This window comes from Cyrtonyx montezumae, unplaced genomic scaffold (assembly GCF_038088225.1).
Source record: "Cyrtonyx montezumae isolate F1298 unplaced genomic scaffold, pur_monq_1.0 scaffold_17, whole genome shotgun sequence".
Classification (NCBI taxonomy): Eukaryota; Metazoa; Chordata; class Aves; order Galliformes; family Odontophoridae; genus Cyrtonyx; species Cyrtonyx montezumae.
The window spans coordinates 23,107,067-23,132,752 of NW_027071903.1; the positions used below are offsets into that span (position 1 = coordinate 23,107,067).

Here is a 25,686-nt window from a genome sequence, read left to right on the forward strand (position 1 = left end):
GTCTGTTTTGGGTTTCCACACATACTTCTCTGAGAGAATAGCACATCTGCACATTAAGTTAATGTGAATGTTGAACATTGACAGCAGCAGCCTGGCTCCATATTTCTCTTTGAGAAGAGCATAGGTTTTGAACATATTCTTGTTGTGGGGGAGTCTTGGCTAATGTAACCTAGGGCAACATTCCAACTCTGCTGTTCAGTGTTTTAAGAGTTATGTGCATTGAGGGTTTTATTCAAGGTTTCTCTGATTGTATATTTGCAGTGGCAGAAGGAAGGTGTATTTTGCCTCTTATTTGGTGATACTGCTTCTATGAGAATCAGGTATCTGATCAAATGACACAACTTCTTCTCCTGCATTATCTTGTGTTTCTTTTTCAACTGAGAAGCTGATAAAAATGCATTCTAGCATAGGAATTCTATGCAATTGAGCAGATTTTTTTATTTTTTTTAATCTTTTTTTTAACCTTTTAACTGAAAACAGTTCAGTGATAATTCACTGACTTTTCAGCTGAAAAAGGTTACAGAGAAGTTCTCTCTGCAGGTGTTCCTGTGAGAAAGATGTGGGCAGTTTGTGTGCACTTCTTTTCAAGAAGTCTGTAAATACCTGGCAGTGAACGTACCAGAGAAATGAAAACTAGTATTCAGTCCTCCAGAGGCATAACACGTTAATTCTGCTGCTCATTCTAACTCTGCTGGCTTCAAATCAGGGCTGAAACTAATTCCTGGCATGGGATTCCCATAAGAAAAATTGCTTCTTGAGAATTCCTTCAGAATCTCAGTGGGGAATATCCACTTTTCATTATTTCTAGCTATGATTGCTACCAGGGAAATCCACCATCTTTGAGGTCCCGGTCTTTCTTCTGAAGTTGCTTTTGGCACTAGCATAATGAGTAGGAAAGTATATCAAATCAGATGTAGTTTGAATTAAAAATAAAATGTGTGTTCATACCGACCAGCCATGGACTATCATCACGAGAGGAAGAGAGGCATTGAAACTGCATTTGTCAAGAGTCTCCAACTGATTAAACAAAATCTGACATGCTTCTCCAGTTGTATCTGTATAGAGTTGAAATTTGGTTTCTAAGCTTTGCTGATCTTTCTTTGTTCTAGAGTGCTGACTCTGTGCTCCCAGTGCCTCTGAAATGAAATTCATAGTAAGTCATAACAGTATGGAATCTGAAACCTGAAGAAGTTACTAGTAAGACAGCTTATAAGATACAGTAAACTATTAAGATTGAAGCTCTAGCTGTGTATAACTGTTACCTCTTCCAGGTGGGCCTAAAGTGTGCATTTTGTGTCCAAAAAGAAGTAATTTATTTCAAAGTTTGAGATAGTATAGGTGTGCATCTGAATCCATCTATTTAAGCAATAACAATTAACTATTAGACAACATAATGAATGATGCTTTTTCCCTAAAAAGATTTGATGAAATATTCTAGTCATATAACTTTTTAAAAAATACTTCAGTTGAAGTAGGTTGGTACATATAGAATAGCATTTTTAGAAATGGCCATGAAGTATCTGGGGTGGTATCTGTACTTCAGAAAGGAGTGGCAGAGAGAACTGTAGTCTCATCAGCAGTATGAATGAAGAAGGAAAAAAATGTGAATATAGAGAAATTGCTGACGGATGGGGTAAAATAAAATAGAAGCCTTACACATTGTGATAAGCACATGCAGTGTCTCTTTCTGATAAGGCTTCAGACTTTTTACTTTATGTTGTTTATCTTAAAAATAATCCAGATAATAAATGTATTAAATATAGAATGAAATAGAATTAGAGGAAGAAATGTCAGGATGCGATGAACCGGACAAATGAGATGCTACTGTTCTTTGGAAAGGAAACTTGGAGTAGAGAGAGCTTACTCCCTGGGGACTATTTTTTGGCTAATCTTAGCGTAGTACATTAATTTAAAAAGCTGTCAGGAAAGGTACGAAGCTGACAAAAGTTGGAAGGCATTTGCTAATACTGCAGAGATCACAAAGTTAAGCACTAAAAACTTGAGAACCTTGAGAACAGCAGTCAAAGCAGGTAGAAATTTCAAATTATGAATCATAAGGTCATAAGCTGATAAGGGTAGCTCTATAACTAGAGCTCAAAGCTGGGAAGCAACAAAAGGGTAAAAAGACAATAGTAATAAATAGCAAAAATGACTGAGTCACTGCTGTGATTTGGCTCTGAGAAAGGAACATATTATTATTCCAAGACACATTAAAGAGATGTTTTTGATAGGAAGAGAGAATGTTTACGCCAGCATAAACATTTGGTCTCAGCGTAGGGAACAGTGTACATAGCTCTTGTTATCACCTTCAGGTCATATCAATTCAAGCTGCAACAGTTGCTCAACAGCACCTCTGAAATGGTCACGGAGAAAGCCAGTACATTTAGTATATATTTGTGTGCATTGCAACTCCTATGCCTGTAGAGGCTTTTCAGAATGCATCTAAAATCATAATGTATTATTTTCTGTACCATATTGACAAATACTTCTTGAAGCTTTCTACAACAGTGCTCTATTTTTAGCACAAAAAGGAAAACAAATATTATTTAACTTCCATTATATATATATACTTTCTTTGACTTATGCCTAATCTTCACTTTCTCCCAGAGCCTGTTACGATGCTAAGACACTTTGTCACTCTATTGTTTGTACATATTTCAGAAAACAATCATAAATAGCTGTTTTCTTTATACATCCACTGTGTGAATGTTTTGTGTTGTTTTTAACCTGCCAGTAAGTCTAAGAGTGGGAGTTAGTTAAAAATACTGTTTGAACTTTGAGGCTGTCAAAAGAGAAAATATAAGATACATAAGATATACAAGACATAAATACAAGATATAAATAAATTTATTATTTGCCACTATTTGTATTTAATTATTATTCCTATTACTACTGTTTATTGCTTTAGGTGATAGCAGTCCTGATTGTAATATCTCCAAATTAAGATGAAAGGCACATGTGAAGAATAATGAGAAGGCTAGCAAATATGAAAAAACAATATTTTTTCCTCTAAAAGGAGGACTCTAGGAGACAATAATAATATGTTAATTCCTATGGAATATACTTCATGTATTTGAACTAAGTCTTCCATTTAGCAGTAGAAGCAGATTAATCCAGGTGAGTGACTTGGATTGAATCACCTCAAAAGATGAGAAAATAAATGCTTTTCTTTACCACAGAATTTTTCATGGTCTTCTGGAATTTACAGGTGCAGTACTGAAGTTTTAAGACTAGTGAATGAATACTTTACTGGAATGTAGACAAAGGTTTGAACACTGACCATGGTTTGAAACAATGAAATATTGTATGCTTTATGGGTGAGATCAGAAATCTGAATCTATTTCTTTCTGTATCATGTCTGAGTCAGCATAAAAATACCACACATTTGTTTTATGTCACAACAAAATCTACCTTACCTGTCAGAATAACAAAGTATTGTAGAACTAGATAATACTAAGAGCAAAATTTTATTATTTGGTGAACCATTTATTTTAAATTCATCTCAAAATACAACATTAAAAACTTTGATTTAAATTGACATTCCCAATTAAGAGAGGTAGTGAGAAGAATGATGTTTGGCTTCTTTCTTCAGGAAGAATTTCTCAATGAGGTATTACTGAAAGGGATTGAAGAGAATGTCCCAGTGGCACTCACATAATCCATAGGCAAATGAAAAATTAAGTGAATTTCAACAGAAGCTGAACTCTGGGCTCTGGAACACATCAGGGACACCCTCATTTCCAGTAGATAGATTTTTCTTGTCACTTACAAGATGAGGGAATGACAAGAACGTGTTTGAGTCCCTCAATTTGACAAACGCTTCCTTTAGAGCTATTCTTGCTGAAAGCATAGTTGTCAGTGTTGCAGTTGGATGTAGGAAAACCACATGTACTGAGCATATCCATTTTTGCTATTTTTCTTGCTAAATTAATATTTCTTCTGTTTATTTTGAATAGTACATGGCTCCAAAGCACTCAAAAGAGTCGCATCTTTTTTTATTATTGTGCTTTATTTTTCTAATTTTCTTCCTTGTAAAACACCTCTTTACTATGTGAAACTTTTCCACATTTTCTTTATTTAGAATCAAGTATTGAAGTAATGATAGAAGAACAAGGAAAATAGAGATAATAGCTTCCCCCCCCCCCCCCACCTTCCTCCCAGCTGTTATTTGTTCTTTTCATCTTTTTGTATCAGGTAAAAACTTAATGGAGGAATACCCAAAAGCTCGTCCAATTAAGTTAGGTAAATAACTGCTGCCTCTTTTATGTCATTGTGAAGTAATATGAATATATTAGTTCTCCACTTAAAAAAAAGAAAAAAGTGAGCTTAAGTATATTAATCAATAAACCTGTAAGACAACTGTGGCAAAGAGCAGGGAAACAGATCACAAAGAAGCCAGCAATGATTCAATGCTCAGAACTCAGCTCCTGGATTCCAGGCTGTCGCCACGTGCAGAACAGTGCATACGATCTTGCTCTCCTCTCCTGGAAAGGATGCAGAAAGATGCACCAACCACACAACTATTAAACAGCATACATTATTTATTTGGTAGCAGATATGCTGTCCTCCTAGTTTCCTCATCTTAAAGTGAAGCACTTCTAAATATGAATGTTTAAGTGCTGCTTGTGCAATCCATAATTGTTAAATTGAAATTAGTACCTCAGGGGTTTCATCTGACCTGATCTGAATTCTAGGAACCAAAATACTGGGAAATCATTAGAATATTAATCTTTCCAGGAATACTTTGGGCTGACCCATAACATGGATTTCAAATTGTTACTATAAATGAATGCTGACAACAGCAACAAAAAATAAATCTCCATCTGTTACCTAACACAAACTTCGATGGTTTCAAGTGATATTTACAAGAGGTAGGTAGATGTAGGTGCCAAAAATACTTGCAGTGTTTTTTAGTCATAAATTTCATGTTCATTTGACCTTTTATTTTCTAAATCCTTTCTTTCCAGTGCTATTTTCTTTCCCTTTGTGGAAGTGCTTGTTTGCAAATATGTGCATGACTACATTTTTGGCCGCAGTTTCTGCCAAAATAATCAGATGCCTGATTTGGAGCTTGCATTTCCTTGATATTAAAGGCAAAAAGAAGAAATGGTCTCAAACTGCCTGGAGGAAAATATATTCATACAATGCTATCAGATGGAAAAGATAGCAAGTGAATAAAGACAAATATGAAACAAAGTATATTAGAACAGGAAATGTTAACAACTAAAAAGTGATGTCATATCGATATCTATGAAATCATAAATTGTATGGAAAAATAGAGAGGGAATCAGTAGTTTGTCTACAACTACAGCCAGTGTACTCTTTGATGTAGGATATGAGAGTGTTCTCGTATTCAGTTCCAGTAAAACTCAAGTTTAAACCCAGAGGAAGTGGACAGGACTGCACATGTATCTTGCTTGTAACTGTGGTTCTGATCATTTTCTTTGATTTTATTTCTGAGGAGCCATGAAAAAAATCTCTGTTACCTATATGCATTTTTCCTGCTGCCATTTCTTGTATATTGACACTATCATGACAGGAGTAAACTGAGTAGTGGCAGGGGGGAAGAGACAGCTTAGCAAAAGATTATACATTTTTGGAGTTTTATTTTTAGGAGAGCTGTGCTGGAAGTGAGAGTTCATTTTCTGCTTATGGCCTTGATTTTTTTTTTTTTTCTGTGTGATCCTGCAGTGAAGTCACTTCTCTGGTGCCAACTTGCTGGGTCAGAAATTCAGCATAATTTCTGGATCACAGCATTAGGTAGGACAAGGAGAAATGAGATGCATGCAGTATGAATGCATGAAGCTCAGAAAAAAAATAATTAGGAATTTGAAACAATTAGAAGATAGAAGTAATAGGATTTTTAGAATAATATTAGGAAAGGAATTACAGAGTGAAATCACATTATAGAGTGAAACTCACAGGGCTTTGAGACAGTTTCCAGACCAGTTTAGTACATACTGGCTCCATTTCCTGCTAGGTGGAAGGCAGAGCTAGCTGCAGAGCCACGCTGGGAGGTGCAGGGAACAGGCACTGTGTATTCATATGCACAGCCAGACTTGTCTGCACAGGAAAGTCAGTGAATTGTTAGGTTACTTCTGTGTTTTTGGTATTAGCTACTCTCAGAAAATACCCTTGTGGATATTTATGCTTGGCACCACTCTGAAAGACAAACGTCTGTTCTGGAGTTTGCAGAAAGGTGGTGAGAAATAAAGAGGTCAGTAGTGCATGGACAATGATGGAGTGTTGCAATGGAAAGGAAAGGAAGAACAGAATTTGGATGAGTTTTAGCTTTAGGATGGAAGTAACAATTAAAAGAAGATACCACATCAACCTCAGGCAGCCCATTGGCTGAGAGAATCTGCCCAGCTTGACTAGAAAATCCCAGAGTAAGTGGGCTTTGTTCATTTCAGCAAATAGGACTTAGCATCCAAAGGCCTCAGACTAAGAATGGTGACCTGGCAGCTGATCCCACAACATTTTTGTATTTCCAAGAAGTCTATATTTGAAAGAAACAATGGGAGAATTGTAGAGTTCCTGGGAACTGTGTTTTGCTTTTATCATCTTCTCCTCCCTTTCTTCTTTTCTCTTCTCTTGCCTCTCAGATATGATCTTCTTTTCCTTTTTTTTTCATTGTGCCCTTTGATGCTTTTATATAGAATTGTTTTGCTTTGCTTTTACTGTTTTTGCCTGAACGAAAATCCTGTTCTTGCAGCACATAGAAATCATTTGCTTTGAGAATCACTAGATGTGTCCATCTAAGCAAGAGTTTGATGCTTTCACTGGTATGGTATTTAAACACTTATGTCATTTTAAGTATATCCTGAATTTCTCCAAACTTGTATTTTACAATGGAGGCATACTGTTCTTCTGAAACTTCTGCTGTGCACATGATTTACAAAAGTATCTTCATGCAGTAATGTCTACAAGTGAGACTCCTTATCCAAAATTGACTGAAATTATTTTTATTTTGAAAAGGATCCTTTAAGAAAATGTATTGTCCATGTTGGAAGTGGAAACTGCCTGAATTCATCAGCTGCTCTTGCTCATTCTCTCCAGAATCCTTGAATCTTCACAAATATATAAAAATAGGAAGAAAAATGATTCTCTTGAGTTTCTTTGATCTTTGCTTGTGATATTTCACTGGGAAGAAATTTATCATAAATTAACTGAACCATGAATGAGCTGCTGAAATACTTCTCATGCTATTAGATTTGCTGGTGGGTGGCTAACGAAACAGCCTTGTGTTCTGTTACCAGTAACTGTGCTACAGAATCCAACAGGGCAGCACAGTGGTTGTGTACTGAAGCCAGGTTTGTTTTGCCAAGCAAGTTGGACCTGCTTTTGTCAAGAAAATCCAATAAAAATGGGAAATACTAAATTTTACTATAAATGTTAGATTTGCGAGTTTAATAGGTTGAATATATTAGATTTTTCCAAAAGAATTGCCCATTTTGCTTATTGAATTCTCATCAAAAATGTAAGGATTTTGATTGTGGTATTTGCTGGGATGAAAACAGAAAAATCCTCTGTAAAGGAAAAATCCTCTGTTAAAGGTGAGGATAGGATCATTAAACAATGGACATATTAAATCTGACAGCCTGGAAAGCCCAAACAAAGAATTAAGAGTTTGGTTGCCAGATGGTGAAAAATAAGTTTTTCATAGTTGATCACGCAGCAGCAAGGCTAACAAAGAGCCTGCAGATTTCCTTTTGGAATCAGTGGGAGCTGGGAGCACTTAGTGCCTGCCTATCATGGGTCATGAGTGTTTTGTGGGCTTTCACCTCAGGAGCACTCTGAGCCAGCCTGGTGCCCTGGAAACTTTAGTCCCCTTCCAGCTTTGCCTGCTGACATAGCTTCTGAGCGTTACACTGTTAACAGGTTTAGATCTCTGAGTTCTTTCATGTTCAAGAAGTGGGTGTGAATGGCAAGGTCTGTATATATACAGTATTACTGAATTACAACTGCTTTGCTGGAAAGATGACAATTAGCTGGCTAATTATTGGATCTCAGCATGAGGAAGCTTTCCTGTAAGATTCACATGAGGAGTTTGCTCATAGCAGGCTTGTCTTTTCTATGACAGATATTGAATTTGATCATGCTGAGTTTGGCTGCTTAGTAAGCAGGCTGGTTCAACAAGTTTGCATGTAGCTTGTGTATAGCTTAGAAGAGAAAGAAAAGGAAGACAAGTAAGAGTAGATTTGAAATGTCAGTACATCACCAAATTGAATTAGCACACAGAGCCCTGAGTAAGTGCATCTCCTGAGATGACATCACTAAAAGCACTGTATGCTGACCATCAAAACCTGGAAATTTTGCACCCAGTTAATTAGCAGTACTTCTTAGGAATTAAACAGTGGGGTATGCTTGCAGATAAGATTTTAGCTGATTGGTGAAGTTACTAATTCAGTTTCCTTGTTGGCCACAGACAAGGTTAGCATCTGTAGCCTCTGCTTTGTGTTCTGCCACTTCAGTGTTTATAAACCAGATACCTTCAGGAACAACTTGGATAACATGAAGATAAATGTCATATTAATGTCTGTGTTTTCTAACATGTATTAGAGAAAATCAGGTAGCGCTGATAGGGACTTACTCAGTGTAACATATAACAACAGCAGAGAATGAATCTGCTGGTAAATGACATAGGCTTATGGAAGATTTCAAAAAAATACTTGTTACTGATACTTTACTACAAGAGAAAGAAAGCTGCTGTTTGATGTCCAAATCCTATAATCTGCTGTGCTTCTGAGTGATTCTACCAATTTGTTTTTCTTAGAAGCAGTCACCTTTTCCATCAAAGGGTAACACACTGGCTAGCTGGAAAAAGGACAATATTTTTAATGAAATCCCTGATAGCCTTGTACAGCTGTTATACAGTGGTTTAGGAATATGGAAAGAAAAGAGATTATTTCAGTTTAAAATATTGCAGTTAGTGTAGAACTGAAATTGATGTGTTTATGGTGTGTTGCTTTTAAGTGTAAAAGCTTAGATTGAAACTATCAAAGGGCTGGAGCACCTTTCCTATGAAGAAAGGCTGAGGGAGCTCTGAGGGAGCTGGAGACTAGCTGGATGGATTAGCTCCATTAGCTGACTGGTGCTAATTAAAAAAAACAATGAGCAAACAACAAAAGGCAGGAAGACCTGAGAGTGGAGATGGTGAGAATTAGAAATTATTACTCCTAGTTGTACTAGAGGTGGTTGCTTCTCAGGTGGTGAGGATCCCTGCTGAGGTTTGCTGAGTAGTGGCAGTATGCTGCCTTGGTGCCATCATACTTTGTAGGGAAATAACTCATTGCAATGTTATTGAGACATATGCAGTACTGGTGAAGGTGCTACTGCTGCCAAGGCATGGTCCTGGGAATTGTAATCCTTGTAGGTTACAGCAAAGAACTCGGAGGTCCTACTGCCCTGTTCCTGAGCAGTGCAGCTGTGACTCTTGTGCTCATGTCATTCAGTTCACTCATGCAGTGTGAAAATCCACTTTTCGTTCCCCTTGGTTAGCTTGCAAACTTAGCAAGCTGAAATTACACGTGTTGAAGTCAGATAAGTACTAAGTAATCAGACAAGGTAGGAAAGAAATGAGATCAGAGAATCAATCAGGCATTTACTCCCTGAAACTCTGCATTTGAAACTCTGAACAGAAGCATGACAGAAATTTAAAACAGAAGTTACCTAAACACTTACGTGAAGCATTTATGTCTTCCAGCAATGAATATTTAAAAATTTACATTTCAATTTGCTCAAGATTATTCTGTTAAAAATATGAACATAGCCAGCTCAAATCTCCTGTAGTTATCTATTAGCACAAGAAAAACTATCTCTCAAAGCACTTGGAAAGCTGTGTTCAGTTGAATGATATGAGGTATGTGAAGAACCTTTAAGTTCTGAGCCCATATAGTTACAAGACAGTCAAATTCAGCTTTGTGGAAGTGGCTGTGAAAACCTGATGAGACTGAGGGAATCACGTTCCTCCTTAATGCTTGAGAGGGGACATAGCACAACCAAAATTTCTTATGAGTTCAATGTGGGGGAAAGTAATGGTTTGTTATCAGTGCAGAAATTGCACTCTTACATTTACTCGCCCAGAAGAGAGATCAGTGTGTCAGCTGAACAGACAGACAGCCGTTCTTGCTACTTGCTAAGCAGCTGACCTTGCTGGACATGGCAAATGTACAAGGACTAGAACAGTGTTAGAACGATACATCTTTCCAACCATTCTGCGCAAACTATAGATGTGCCAAGGCCAAAGCTGTAGATGAAGTACTAAGGAACCTAGTGGGCAACATTGGTGGTAGTTGGACAGTCGGACTAGACGATCTTAGAGGTCATATCCAACCTTAGTGATTTTATTATTCTATTCTATGATTCTTAGGTGTGTAATCAGAATTATATGGCAATCAGTGATAAGAACAGCTGTGTGAGTAAAATTCTAATGGCAGCTCTGAACACCCATGTCCAATCAGCTGCATTAGGACATCCAAGAAGAAGGGAGGCTGATCTGTGGGCATGATCCTGTAATACTCTAGGCAGGAACAGGGGTACTCCAGAGGGTACAGCAACAACTGGATGCAGTTGCAGATCAGAATCTCATGAAGTTCTCTGTGAATGAAAGGAGTCCACAAGTTTTGAAGAGAAGGAAACATGAATGTGCAAACGTGGAGATTATCTTTCTGCACAGAATAGAGTTTCTGCCTAAGAATTCAATTTTGCATTGTCCTCATAACTGCTACAGTTTCTCAAAAGCTGCTTTCCCATATTGTGCATAGGTGGTGTTTATAGCAGTAAGTCATGCTCCTGATTCGACTTGGCAGGTCTGGAATCTGTCACATTTTGTAGGGCAAAGAAAGAAGGACTGATATTCCTATGTAAAGAATTAAAGACTCAAAATGGGAGACATATCTTCTTATAAAATATTAGTTCCTCCTGAAGTGTTCTCCTTTGCAGAATTACTCTTAATGATATTTAAATTCACTTTTAAATTACCTTTTTTAGTTCTTTTTTTTCTTTTTTTATTTCTGTAATGATACAAAACTATTTGGATATGGGGTCTCCATAATATATATATATATAAAGATCTAAACAAGATTCAGAGTACATAACTGCTCTGCAATACTGGTACTTAAGGAACATATTATGACAGTGGACGCACATGCTCAACTTCACCCATCTATCTGTGCCAGCAAAGGGGTTACCACCTCCAGCTTTTTATCACCTCCCACCAGACAGAGATTACCACCCTTAAGTTCTGGTTCCAATGCTTCACTGCCTATTTGTTGTGAGCAAAATAAGATAGACTGCCTCAGATCACCTATTTTAACTGTTTATAATAACCTAATTTATTTTGCTTGAAGCAACTAGGGCATTCTTGAATTGATCAACTCCACGAGTTAGATAAAATAGTAGCTTTCAGGAAATGATGAATAGCTGGGTGAGTGCTATAGGCAGTTATCTTTGACTTGAGAAAGGATGTTTGTTCACAGCATGAGAAACACACATGCTATGAATCAATAACTTCCAGAAGACCACTCTACTGAATTTCTTAATTTCTTAGGATTTTGAAATGTACATCAGATAAATTGGTTTGTATGTAAAATTCTCTCAATCCTACTGTGAACATTATAGTCTTTTCACTGTGGTATAGAGATACAGAAATTAGGCAGCTACAAGTAGACAGAGCCTATGCATTATACTGTCATATTCTCAGCAAGCAACATATAAAATTTCTAAAGCCAGAAACAATTTTGAATTTTGACCTTTTTTAAGCTACAGAAAGCTCTGTAATTATCCCAGTGTGCTCTTTTGTCTCTGTAAACCTTCATTTGGTTTATCTCTAGTGAGCAACTTTGGAGCACAGTCAAAAGGTTACAAAGATAAACATAATCATTTGCTTCTGTCATACCTGAAACACCAAGTAGATTAATTTACCCACTTAGCTACTTTCCCTTAGTTCAGAGCCCTCAGAGCTGAAATTTTACATGAAAAAATTATAATGATGTATCATTGTTTATGTGGGCAAGTTGCAGAAGGTAATGTTACAATGCACATAGAACAAAACATCTTGCTTTCTTTATCCAGATCAGAGCACAGTTTCCTTTTTCCTTTGGCCTATTATCTCCAGAGCTATGCTAATATCCAGTAAGCATTCATATTGTTTTCTTCATCATTTAAAAACAAAAAGAGAATATGGAGTTTAATATTTGCTTTGCAAAACACTGCAGCTTTTGATTGTTTTGAGCTGTTTTATGTAGACTCAGCAAATCCAAATGCTCAACTATCCAACTGAAATCTTCCCTCTCCCATTCTAGAGTAACTAAACATAGACCAATGCCATGTGTTTTATCCAAAAGGAAGCTGTGCATGCTGCTGCATGTAGGAAATCCATCTTGTCATTGCTGTGAGTTCTAGATTCCAGTCTCTCTCAATGACTCCTTGTATGGAAGACACATAAATATTTTAAAATCACCTCTTCTAGCTTTTTCATTAAAGTTGTTTATGATAAGAGAAGTGATGTCAGGTTGGGGATTGCTTTTTAAGCTGGAATGATATCAGTGTTTCAGTGTCAGCTGCACCTTGACATTGAAATAGACAAAATATGTTGATATCAAATCCCAGATGAATCAGAGAAGCTGCGCTGCCTGGCCTTTGTCCATTGCAGAGCCAGCCTCAGTCAAGTGTGTTCTCATCTCTGTCTGCCTTTTGGCTTAAAATGACATTTCTGATCTACTACCAAAAAAATAAAATAAAATAAAGCCAACAAAAGCAAAGCAAAATAACACCCTGAATACCACCAGCTAATTATGACACCCACATTTCTTACAGATAATGGTGTACCAGTGAATGCTGCTGAATGAATCCCACAGCATTATGATAGTGGGGCACCTATTGAGACCTACTCACTAATTCTTCTCAGATTCTCCTTGGAGACCTCTGTTGAAAAGCACATAGAAAAAATAATAGGAACACTGTAAACAGTTCAGATATTTTAATAGTGTGACAGTTGGGTTGGGTTTACCAAAAGCTCATAACAGTATGGATTTTTGGTCTTTCAACTGCCATATAACTACTTATTAAGGAAATCAGGAAAGACTACTTTCTGCCTTTTACTGGCAGGGAATGGCTTTTACAAGGAAGAATTGTGGAGTGGCAGTCTCTGTCATGCCTCTGCTTTCAGAAAGTTAAAAATTTGAACCGTGTTATAATGGAGTATTGTGATACCTACAGCTATAACAAACTTCAGTGTAAGCTGAGCATTCTGGGTATTCGTAACCGTACTGATTTTGATGGAAAAGCATGTGATGAAATAAAGTGAAATAAGCATGACTTAAACATTAGGGACATAGAGTTATCTAAATAGATATCTAGATAGTAACTCTCACTGTTGATGATAACATTTGGTAATGAGGGCTGCCACTTCCCAGCAAGAAGTTCAGGTGAGTAAGAAATGATGAGCTGATTTGACATGGCATGTTTTAAGAAATGTAAATTTTACAGGAAAATATTATTTAAGTAAAGTCACTGTACAGTCAGTTCTGTGGGTTTTTTTTTTTCCTGTTTTTAGAAGGATTGTGAATTTTCTAGGAATATTAAATAAGCATTTCTCAATAGGATTTGAGAAGTTGTATTTATTTTACTTTGAACTAAAGTGCTGACTGTATTTCAGCTCCAAAATGCTGACAAGTTACCAAAGCAGCTATTTTTATCGTTATTTACTCTGTAAAATCATAAAGTGGAAAGAGAAAGAAAGAAAAAGCTCATTTTTATCAGCAGGTGACACAAGTGGCTTTTGATAGCTGAACTGTATATAAAAGCAAGTTCTAGCAAGCTAATTGAAGAAAATGGGACCAATGGAAAAAGACAATTACGCACCCTTCCCACCACCCCCACACTCAAATTTGAGTCTGGTGCTATCATTGTTGATCTGTGCATTTTGAGAGTGTTCCTAGTTCAACCTGGGGATACAGACAATAGGAGAATTTATATTCAAACTCAAACTGTGTGTGGAGAACATATTGGCTACTATCTTTCTATTAATCTGTTCTTTGCACTAAGTCTACTGTTATAGACTTTGCACTGCTGTGATTGCATTTAGCGATTAAATTTTCTTTTTATGTTTGGTTATTTGGTGGATTTGTGCTGGTTGGTTTGTTGTTGTTGTTTTCCTACTCAGAAAAGTGTGTACCTGTTAATAGATATTCTACACACATCTGTATTGAACATCTGTGGATCTCGCTTACTTTTCAGGCTCCTGTAGCTGTCAGCTGGAAATGTAGCACACTCTTTCCATGAGGCTTTGGTCACTTGTTAGAAATGAAAGTAGTGAAGCTATTTCTCCTCTTTCTATTTCATTTCATTTTACAGCAGCAACATGGATCTAGTTCAGATTTATTGCAGACAGCCTATACTAAATAACTGGCATTGCAAGCAGGAAAAGTTGCTCTCTGCTCAGTTCATTTTGAATTAGGTCCATCAATTACTCCTCTACATCGAGTTTAATAACTCCCATAATTTTCTCTATGGATTCACACTGAGTGATATTTTTTAAAAAAGAGAAAACATTCTCTTCTACCTGAACCTGACAAACCTACCAGCAAAACCTTCAATTAACTGAAGTTAATTTTTTAGAACCTCTCTGCTAACCTTTCAAGTAATTAAATATAATTATGCTGTTATGTAATTATACTGTTTATATTATAAGTATTCTGAGTTGTAACAATACACTGCAGATATTCTGTCTTTTTCAACTAGTGCTGCTTCCACAGTGCTGTTGCAAACCTGAGCCAGTGGTCTGTGTTAGCAGTCACCCTTTGGGACACGTTTGCTGAGTTGTAGTTAGAATTATTACTTAAAATGAATGTTCATTTTGTACTAAGTATACTGCCTTCACAGTCTTTATCGTTTCTTTTTTAGTGGCTTTGCAATTTACTTAGACCTGGACAAGACCTTTTGGGGTATAGGAGTGGGGGATTACTTTATTAATAAGCATTAATAAATATTACCATTCTGTCACATGTATTGGTTTCTTTACAGGGAGAGGTTCTGTCCCACATGCATTTTGTAGCTGCCACCATGGCTGGACAGATTTTTCTCCAGGTAATTAAACACTGGTTAATGTAAGAGCTTTGCAAGGAGTGACACAATCTCTGACATGATGTTTCATTTTGTAAAAGCATCCTAGGAGGCATTCGCCCACTTTTGCCAGCTACACTTTCTTTGTCTGCCACACTGAACTGAGCAGGAAGTTTTTTGTGTATGCCCCAGTATTTCAGGCTTTGAACTTTGGAACGTGCTGGAAGCTTCCCAGAAATCAGGCAAGAGATATGATAGGGGCTGCATTTCTCATGGTCCTTCAGCGTGTTTGTGGCTCTAGCTAGAACCAAAATGAAAATAAAAAAAGCACAACTGTCCAATATTCTTAAGCTTTTAATTTCATTTTAGTTGCTTTTATCTGTTAGATTCTTTTGTCATCTGTTAGATGGTCACCAGTGGAACTGATACGCAGTTTACTTCACATTTGCTGAAGAATTCCTATGTCCCCATTACAGATCTCCAAGCTCAGCATTTCCTGATGCATTTCAGATACTGAAAAGTTATTTATCTAAAATATGTGCCTGAAATATTTGTTGAAGAGGATAAATACTGTTTAAATGTTTTCCTCCAATTTCTTGATATAATTAAAGTATCCTTTTTTGTTGCATGAGAAGTGGAGAATAAAAAGGCAGTAAGCTTGCAATTAGGAAATAAAATTCTAGTCTGCATCCATCCATCCCTTTTGACCCTGGCATGAAGAGGGAAGAAGTTAGTCTGAAGTCTGTCAAGCCATTTGAGTTTCTGCCATCATGAAGTCCAAGTTGAAACCGTTTAGTATATTATTTGTTCCTAAAACTTTAAAGGGATTTTGCTTTCTGCTATAATTAAGAGCAGTTCCCAGGCCAGTCTATGTTGGGGCTGGAATTAATGCAGAATGGAAGAATGATAAATATGCATATATGTACTTTCAAAGGTTTCTCATGCTTTTTCTTCAGTGACTTACAAAGAAAAAACTAGTTCATAACCTTCCTACACTGAGTTCTGTTTGTACCATGTATTTGTCTGGACAGGAAGCATGCTGAGCGTGCAGTGTGTCTGCAGCACAACAGCATCCCAAAGGGCAGAGGCTGCCTAGGGCTGGGTGTGGGGGAGAGCAGCACCATGAGCAGCAGCCACGCTCCAAAATAGCTTCTATAAGCTATAATGTTCCCTGATTCCTCCAGTCAAATAACTGTTAGTTCTGCTGAATGTAGATTGACAGTATAACACATAAAGAAGTTTACTGTAGCATTACAGCCTAGAGTAGAGTTGTTCTACACTGTTGTTAGGCACTGAAGTATCCTAAATCTCCCAGGCAACAGTCTGCAGTTGAGTGAGTTTTTCTAATCTTGTCCTTGGCTCTGCAAGGTGTGAATACGTCAGCAAAGTGCGGGTTTAGACAGCATGCCGGGAACATGCCTGGAGAATCCAGCACAGTTACATATGTGCAATGTGTGACATAGGTATTCTCATCACAGTATTTGCATCCATTTCACCAGCAGTCCTGGGCCCATCTCTCCTGCACCTACGAGACTTTAGGCTTTGCTCTGAGCCACTTTGAAAAATAACTCCACCCAGAGACATAAATTAAATGCCAATGAGGTGTTGAAATGTATGTTCTTTTATGAGTGTAAATACTGCTACTTCTGTGTTGGTTTTGGTTGGCCTCAGGCATGTTCACTGGACATTATGTATCCAAAAGAAATGCTGTAGTGGTTATCCATGCGATACTGTTGTGCCTGTGATACTAAGGAAGATGCTGCTGACTCAGAATAAAAGGAGTTTTCTGAGAGGACACAGTGGCTGATCTGTTTGCCAACATGAATGGGACGTTAACTTTCAGCAGGACTGAAAAGGAAGGAAGGCTATTTTGCGGGGAAAGAAATTTGGGGTTTTGAAGTCTGGAGACACAGGGAAACTTTGAGTTACTTAAGGCACCTCTAATAAAATTTTGCTCAGAAAAATGAAGTGTTCATTAGGAGACCCCTCAGTTGTCTTTCTCTGTTCACGATTTACTCTAGCTGTAAATCCTATAGATGGTTTGACATGAGTCACAAGAACTGTTTGCTGAGGGCAGTCACCTCTGGGTGATTGGAGAATGTAAGGACAGGAGCTACAGAAGTCAGAACAAAGGTCTGAACTGATGAGAGCTGGAACAAGAGAATAGACATCTCTTCAAAAACAAATCTGATAGAGGCTGCCTAAAATTTGGCTAGGTGGTGGGGCCTTCCTCTAACAACTATCTTGCAACAGATTAATTAATGCAGACAAACTCCTAGGTATTTTTCTTCAGTTTCTTTACAACGGCTTCTGACATTCCAGGCAGCTACAGATTATGACAGAACAAAATGCTTCTCTGTATGTAATTATCATATTTTTAATTTGAATTTGCCAAGAGATTGGTTGAGTAGGGTCTGCAAAACTGTCAGGCAAAAGAATCTTCTAAAAATAAAATGTTGCTAACAAGATACTCAGTGAGCATAAGGTGAAGGAGTTCCGATCTTTAAATAGGTTTAGGAAGAATTGAACTCCTTATAAAATAAATCAAAGATGGATTTTTTAGGGATATGGCCATGAATCAAAGATATTTTAAATGAGCCTAAATCCTCACTGTGAGGTTTTATTTTTTTTCTGTACTCTCCAGAGCTCCTGCCATGAAAGGGAATTATGTAAGAAAGCATGTGTGGTAGCAGTTAGACACAGGGCTGTCTGCCAGCAGAAGTGTAGTGGTTTCTTTGACCCTACATTAATGTACAGCTATTGTCCTCACCTTTTTTTTTTTAATCAGTATCAAGCACAAGCATTCTGAGAAGGAAAAATGCATGAACTGCCTAGGGGTGAGTCACAGAGCTGCAGCAGCTGGGTGCATGGCTCAGGGTGTGAAGGTTTGCAGTGCAAGCTGCTGTCAGGGTGTGCCTGGCAGGGAGACTGCAAGAGCAAGGAGCAGCCAGCCAAGAGAGATATGAGTCAGTCAATGAAAAAACACTCCATTTTCAGACTGCTGTGCTTCTAAGGTAATGAGGAAACTTTCTTAAGCAGAAATTTACCTTCAAAGAAGTAAAAATGGTTCTCCATAAACACTTTCTAGACACACCGTCAAGAGGGGAAAATTTCCATTTTTGATATTGTTACTAGAAAAAAATATTTTTCTGACAATAGAATTGTCTCAGCAAAGTTTCATTCAGTGTCACAGTGCTGAAATAAAAATTATAACACATTTGTTTTACGTGTCAGCCACCAGGCAATATAATTTCTTTACACGTTGTAAATATCATTTTAAAAAGGAGCAGTATTGTGTAGATTTGATGTAGCATATTTTAAAACAACATCCAAGTCTCACTCAGCCTGTCAAGCACTCACTTTAATTATAAGATCTTACACAGTTGCTTTTGAATGGTAAGAATCTGCAAATGCAATTGAGTGCGTTTTCATTTCATCATTTCAGTTTCTACTCCAAGTTCCGTCATTGATTAATTTTGAAAATGACAGATTTCTTTTGCAGCATCTGACTTACTCAGTTCAGGACAGTTCCTGTTCAAAAAGTGGTACCATAAAACAGCAATGACCTTGATGTGTCTTCCCAATGGTAATTTTACCAAGGGGTGAAGACCAGTATTTTGTTGATACCTGTTGTAGAAAAAATGCATTGCTGACTGCAGATTAACAGTGAAAATGGCAAAATACCTTCAAGAATGAGACCATGAAGTTAGAGGTTTGGATTCCACTTGTGGCACTGAGTACTGTCTGAATCTCAGTTCAGTTGTGGGTTTTTTGTGGTTGTTGTCTCATTTAAAATTGAGATACTAAAACTGATCATGCTAAGGTTGTGACTGTTAATATTACAGGAGCTTTGGAGTTGTGATGTTCTGTAAGGTTTTAGGATGGCAGAGTTGAATTTTTGTATAAGATTTATCATTTTTTGTATAAAATTTATCACTAGATACAAGTCATACTGTGGATTATCTTGTAGACTCAAAATAGATTTTAACACATTTTCTTTCTCCCCTCTTTCAAATAAATCCTTTTAATATTCTACCTTTAAAGTAGTAGTGCTTCTTACTAATGAGCACTATAGTCAGGCTTCTTTGTTATAGTACTTTGTTAGAAATGTGCCTAACATGCAGAAGTGATGGCTTACTGGGCTTTCATCAGTTCTTAACCCATTTCACAATTAGAATCAGCATTATCTTTGGAGCTCTGTGATTCAGCTCAGATCTCTGTAATTCTTGGGGGGAAGAAAGACCTCAGTTTTTATACAGACTTGTCTTCAAATTCCTATGTAATTCACTAATATAAAAAAGAAAACAGTGTTGTAATTGAGATGGAGGTATGAATTATTTGTCTGTAACCTGCTAGAAAGTATAAATTATAGCACCAATATCATTTGTAAGGCCAGATGCCTTTTTCTTGTTAAGATTCTGTTTAGACATTTATAATTATTTTTGTTTCGGAACAATTCCATCAATCATATTCCTGTTTCTCTCAATTATAGATCATTTGGTACATAGATCAGTTATAATTTTACCAGAAGCCTATTCTGTTTCTAAAGAGAAGCTACTTCCCTAATGCTTTCAAAGATGTCAGCAAATTCTGCACCATACTGAGGGCCTTTTGGCTGCAGGTGAAAAATTCAACAGCTTGTGGGAGTGCTGATTTGAGCTAATAATAACTTCAATGACCTGCCTTGGCTTTAAAATGCCTAACAGAATTTACTCTGTCCTTGAAGGGTAGAGATTTTGTTTCTGTGCACAAGTCTGATTAGGGATGCTTATGTCTTCCTGGTTCTGTGTTTAGTGTTCAAACACAATTAGCTAAGTGGGTGGTGCTGAGGAAGCAGGAGGAAGAAAAGACAAAGACATCTCATAAAAATACTACACCAGTTTCATTATTAGAGAGATTTGTACTTTTAGCTAAATAGCCTTGTTAAAACAAGAAATAATAATAGGAAAGCAATTAGGATAGGATTTGAATTATTCATAGTTAAGCATTTTCTACCTGGTTTTGGTACTTTTTCCATTGTTAATTTGCTGAAATACGTGCAGAGAATCTGAAGGAAATCAAAGCTTTAATTTGAGCAAGTTTCCAAAAAGCTCTGAGGTGTGAGATTTTTATTTTATCTGGCTAATAGGTTGTGGATGGTGCAGAAAACAAGTGTATTTTCAAGGAGATTGCCTTAGACATTTCCTGTGTAAATATTAACACTAGCCAGAAAAAGAAATTTACATTCTTTTATGAGCTGTTGTTAGGTTTATTTTCTGATTTTTCTTTTGATGAAGGAAATCTTAAAATAGGAACTCCTTGATTCGAGTCTTCAGTTCCTCATTAGACATTTGGTTTCAGTGCTATAGGAGCAACTCTAAGCAGATCTTGTCCCCATCCTGGTGCCTCCCACACATTCTTGACCTCCTTTGGGTCCCATCATTGTCCCATTACAGCTTTTTGCTTAGATGCACAGTGATTAACAGGAGGAAACCAGTCCAGATGAAAAAGATGAGCAGGAAAAAAATAGAACTATTTTTCAACCAGGATCTGTTTCCAAGCGGTTTTGCTAGAAGCAGTTACGCTAGCACAATGGAGAGACTTATGAATTAATTGCCACCAGTGGCATGAAGCAAGGATTGCTTAAATTGTTAGTCACTAAATGTATAATTAACTACAACCTTTTCCTTTTTACAGTAAAAGATTTTGAAGACCAATTTGTCATCTCTGAACATAGATGAAATTAAAAAAAAAACCCACAATCAAGTATCTGAGGCCTTGGGTTTTGTTAATGATGGACAGACATGGAATGCCAGCCCTTCTCCTCTATTAAAATATGTATTTATTTAGGTTGCTGTATTTGTTCGGTTCTTAACTTGGCATAACTCATGCTCCTAGATGCAGTTTTTTTGGCTTTTTTTTTTTTTTTTTTTTTGTTATATTCCAAAAATCAGGGAGGGGGCATCCACAATCTTACTGGGCTACCTGTTCCAGTGTCTCACTGGAACAGTTTCTGAGTGTGAACATGATAATATATGTATTTTTTTACTTGGATCAAAAGCATCAGTCTTTTTTAGAAAGAATTGTAATTCACAATTGACCTATTGCCAAAGCAGCAAATTTTATCACCCCCTCTTGGGACATGCAGATAGATGTCCCCTTCTGTCCTTTTTACAAGTTATTTCTTAGGTTGCCAGGAAATCTTAATCATGCTTCTTGGAAGTGGCTGCTGTCCTGTCCACCTGCTGCCAAGCTATCCTATTATATGAGTTTAACTTAGCTTCAGAAAATGGTCTCATAACTCTAGCTAACGTATAGGAAAAAAGGTCACTGTGCTGCTGCCACCCTGGAGGACCATATGCTCTTATGAACGACATCATCAGGATTGTAGCACTGCCAATGCAACCCTGTCACTAACCCCGAAGCTCCACATGGATTAGTTGTAACTATGTTTTCAAAATGAAGTGTGCTGCATAACCTGGGCTGTACAACAAAGTGAGAAAGTGGAAGTATTTTCTTTACTAATGAATGAGCCTGCCCAAGTTGAGTTTGAACTTGTAGTTGCAAGACATGTTAGCCAAAGAGTTTTAATCAGTGGAACAGGTTACTGTGCCATTCTGTCTCAGGAAAGGAATTGAGTTTGCTTTCAGTCTATGCTGGCAAATTGTAACTCTCAAACTAGAAGACTAGAGGCACAGAAGTAAAGGAAAGAAGCTGCTTATCTCCAGAGAGATAACTTCAACTGCACTGCCAGCCCTTAAATGAGGTCTGGAAAGGGGTGGATCCTGGTTCCACCACTTCTGGTCATTCAGGAGCATTACATTGCATGCACCTGAGCTCCCCTGTGTTGGCCTTGCCTTCCCACCACATGCTTCATCACTCATTCAAGCCCTGGATTGCATTTCCACTACACCTAGTGTTGGAACTTTATGTTTCTATGAGAAGAATCAAATTGAATGAGAGCTTATGTTAAAATAATTTTTCTATACTTTTAGAAAGGATCAACTTCAGGGATGTTTTATTGAGGTGCTTATTTCTAGCCTTTTTATGGGATGCCACATTTAGATAATGACCATTTGCCCAAAAAATGCAACGTTTCTTTCCAGCTATGTAAATGTACAAGAAAACAGTGGCATTTCAGAAGTACTCTGTGGTTTTTAATACCCTCTATGTATGTTTTAAATACGTTAGGTTTGCTTGGTAATGCATTCCATCTTATTCTATATAATCATAAAATAAGAACCTTTAATATATAAACAAAACTTAATTTGAAGAAAAAAATTACATATACCTGTCTACAGTGTTGTAGCTGCATTCTAAATGGTATAAATAACCTTTTGTAATTTATTTCACCGTGTAGATGTATAGACCACTACAGAAAAAACTGAAGCAGTTGCTTATTTGCTGTGTAAAAAACTGAGAGGGACTTATGGACTGATTACTCTTTTAGGAAATGTTTTTCTTATAAGCAATTGCTTGTGCTAAAATTATATGCCAGACTCAGCTTTGAGAAGGCCTTGTGTCTGCATAATGTTATACTGCTCATTGCTGCAGTTTCTGCTATGGTGGGGAACAAGCAAGCTTCAAGATGTTTAGGTACAACATGTACCATGCCTGCTGAAAGCTGTCTTCACTTGAAAGTGTTAAAAGGCTTCTCACAAAAAGCTTAAATTTACACTGCCCTTTCTTAGTCAAGTTTAATGCTTTACTACTCTTGTGGCACAGATCTGCCTCACTGAGATTGGTGCTAGGTGGAACTGCTTTGTTCATAGCAGTATCTGAGCTGCACAGATAAATCATCTGCAGCAAAATGGGACAGAGCACCGCGAGATCATCTGTGCTAGATCCTGCACAAAGCCAGTGTAGCTGTTGGGTTGGGGAAGGAAAACAGATTACATTAATGTAATGTAAACGTATAGCTGGAATTAGTTGTACTGATTTAAGACCTTAAAGAGATGAAAGTCTCAGTTCAGCATATTGTAATTACCAGGGCCTTTAAACTTCTGACTACTCTCTGCAGCAGAGCTACTTAGGCTTTGTAAGAAAAAGTCCCTGACTATTTTTTTTTTCCAATTTTTTCCCAAATTGCTTCTTAAACCACAGTCTTCATTTCAGCACACTATCATCTAGGTGAATCTGCTAGTGCTAAGATGACGTGACCTGTCTTTTCCAGCCCACAAGCAAAGGTTTAAGCTACAGCAGCAGTGAGCAAACAAGTCCACTGACATGGGAGTACTAGGTCATGAGGGGAAAGGGAGATGGAGAGAGTGAAGTGGCTGACCTTGCTGTAAAAGTGCTGCAGATTGTGAGGGTAGGAGAATGTGAGCTGGCATGTGACAAGAGCTGCGATTAATGCTCTGATGCTTGGTTCTCCTAAATATACAGAACCTGTTGAAAATTTCAAACTAGCTTGCTAAAAGTTAGCAGCTTACAGGGGTGTGCAGGCCTTGCTGCCTTGGTAAGACAAGTTATGACATTATTTGAAACGTATAGTTCTCATTATGTAAAATCATCAAGATTGTGTATTGTTAAAAATGAAACCCCAAGTGAAGTTTGATGTGCAGGATCAAAGTGGCCTGTGCCTATTACATATAAAGCATTTTTTATAGCAAATTGCATTTATGACAGTTAATACGAATTAACATAAATGGAAAACTCAGTTACTAAGAGAGGTGACACTTCTGTGAATTAGCTTATCTTCTTTTACTTCCAGCTGAGTAAAAAGTTTCATTTAACCCCTCCACACTTAGAGCGTTAGAAATGAAGTCAAATAAGAAGAAAAGCCAGTGGTAGCTCCATACAGCTTAACAGTGAGGACAACAAAGAAACTGACTTCGTCAGCAGCAATAGAGAAGTTTAAGCAACAGTTTTGTGGTGCATTGTCCTACTGCAACAATCACATGGGTACTGACTTAATGTGTACTGTCACAAGCACAAGAAATGTTTGTATTCCCATGTAAATTATAAAGATTCTTCACAGTACTTCTCTCACAAAACAATTGAAGTGCAGATACATCTCTTCCACTCAAGAATTGTCACTCTCTTGAAGTGAAAGACAGTCAGCTCAGAAATTGAAATCTTCAACACTGTCAGACAGCTAAAGATTTTTATTCATAGTAAGATACTGAATAGATTGCTTCTACACCAAGAGGCCTGTAACTGATACCAGCTCAGTGTATGTTTTCAAACTAATGCATTTTTAATATAGCCTTCAGCAGAAGTTTTGTTAAAGGTCAGACTACCTCATAAGTCTATAGTGGAATGTATAGATTTCCACTGAGAAGGATTTGTTTGCTTTACAAACCACTACATTTTCAAATAAACACAGTTATAAATGCCATATATTAAGAAAACGCTCAAAAACAAAGAAAAAAAATCAGATTTGTTGATTGGTAAATACTCAATGCTACTTATATTTTATAACAAATATTTAAAAAAAAATTGATCATTATGTTGGAAAGAATATTACCTTTTTTCTTTCCTCCATGTGTATTTGTTGGGATGATGATCCAAGAAATCAACAAAATTGAGAGAAGTTGCAAACTTTTCATTTCTTCTTTGTCTGAATGAGAGTTGGGAAATTAACTGCTAAAATCTGCCAATAGATGAGAAAAGGGACAGAACTATCAGTGCTTTGCAAAAATCCCTTTGCCCATTAATCATTAACCTTGCAATCTCCAGTCAGGTGGCCCACATTTTCAATTCTTTAAAAGGAAATGATTTGCCTATTTCCAGCCTCTTCCTTATTTTATGCCACTTGTGGTAGAAATAATTTGGAATCGGATTTTCTTACCTGCTCAACAGTACTCAGCTCTCAACACAGTGGACTTCAGGGTGTTTGAGCTCTGAAATATTGCTAAAGACCATGGGTAGCTAACTCAAATTTGGTTGGTCAACAGCACAGTCTGAACTCATTGCGAAATAACCATGAGAGCTGAAGGTTAATCTAAATATTTCATTAACATAGACAAACCTTGGTATGAGAAACATCTAAAATTCTCAATGTAATAAACTTTTATTACAGTGATAAAGTTGCTCTTGAGTAATTGACAAATGTTTCCTTTCAAATTTAGTGAACACACTTTTATCACAAAAATATTATTAGTGAAGCACGACTAACATCTCTCTGTGTTGGCAACTAAATAATCATAATTGTTTGTAATAATTATAGGAATCATTTCAGAGAAGGGATTCTTATGAATACGTTTTATGCTTGAAATCAATGAAGAATCTTAATTAAGGTGAGGTGTGTAAATGCTGCAGTGAACAGGTGTGAGCTGCAAAGTGTGACAAGACAAAAATGTCTCTCACATACATTGCCAGGGAGCAGATTCCAATGAGCAGGACAAAATGCTCCTCTGAGGGCCTGGTCATCATCAGTCTGGAGCATCATCATTTTCCCACACTGATCAGAGTTCCTGAGGCTTACTGCAGCTCACTGTAAAAAAACTATTTGGCAATGATGATGTAGTCATGGCAGCACTTTAGCATGGGCTGAAAATCAACGTGCATTTCCATTATCTGTTGCATTATTAGTCTATATGGGTTAATATTGCCAACTTCCACTGTTGCCTGCATAACTGAGCTAGTATATAATCAGCCAGATAGGTTTATACTATACTTCACTTCTACAACATTGCA

The 25,686-nt window shown here is 37.1% G+C and overlaps 1 protein-coding gene across 2 annotated transcripts in view; it reads right to left on the minus strand.

Annotated features, from left to right (window-relative positions):
* LIPC (lipase C, hepatic type) overlaps nt 1-24,640 on the minus strand; it is a 38,454-nt gene extending 13,814 nt beyond the window's left edge. Inside the window, exons 1-2 of one of the 2 annotated variants that reach the window (XM_065733804.1) lie at nt 24,515-24,640; nt 949-1,136 (exon numbers count right to left, since the gene is read on the minus strand). In XM_065733804.1, the coding sequence (XP_065589876.1) occupies nt 949-1,136; nt 24,515-24,596 (270 nt within the window). In that variant the 5' untranslated portion in view covers nt 24,597-24,640. The remainder of the gene's footprint in view (nt 1-948; nt 1,137-24,514) is intronic. The other variant, XM_065733805.1, reaches the window with a different exon arrangement.
* Nucleotides 24,641-25,686: the final 1,046 nt, after the last annotated feature.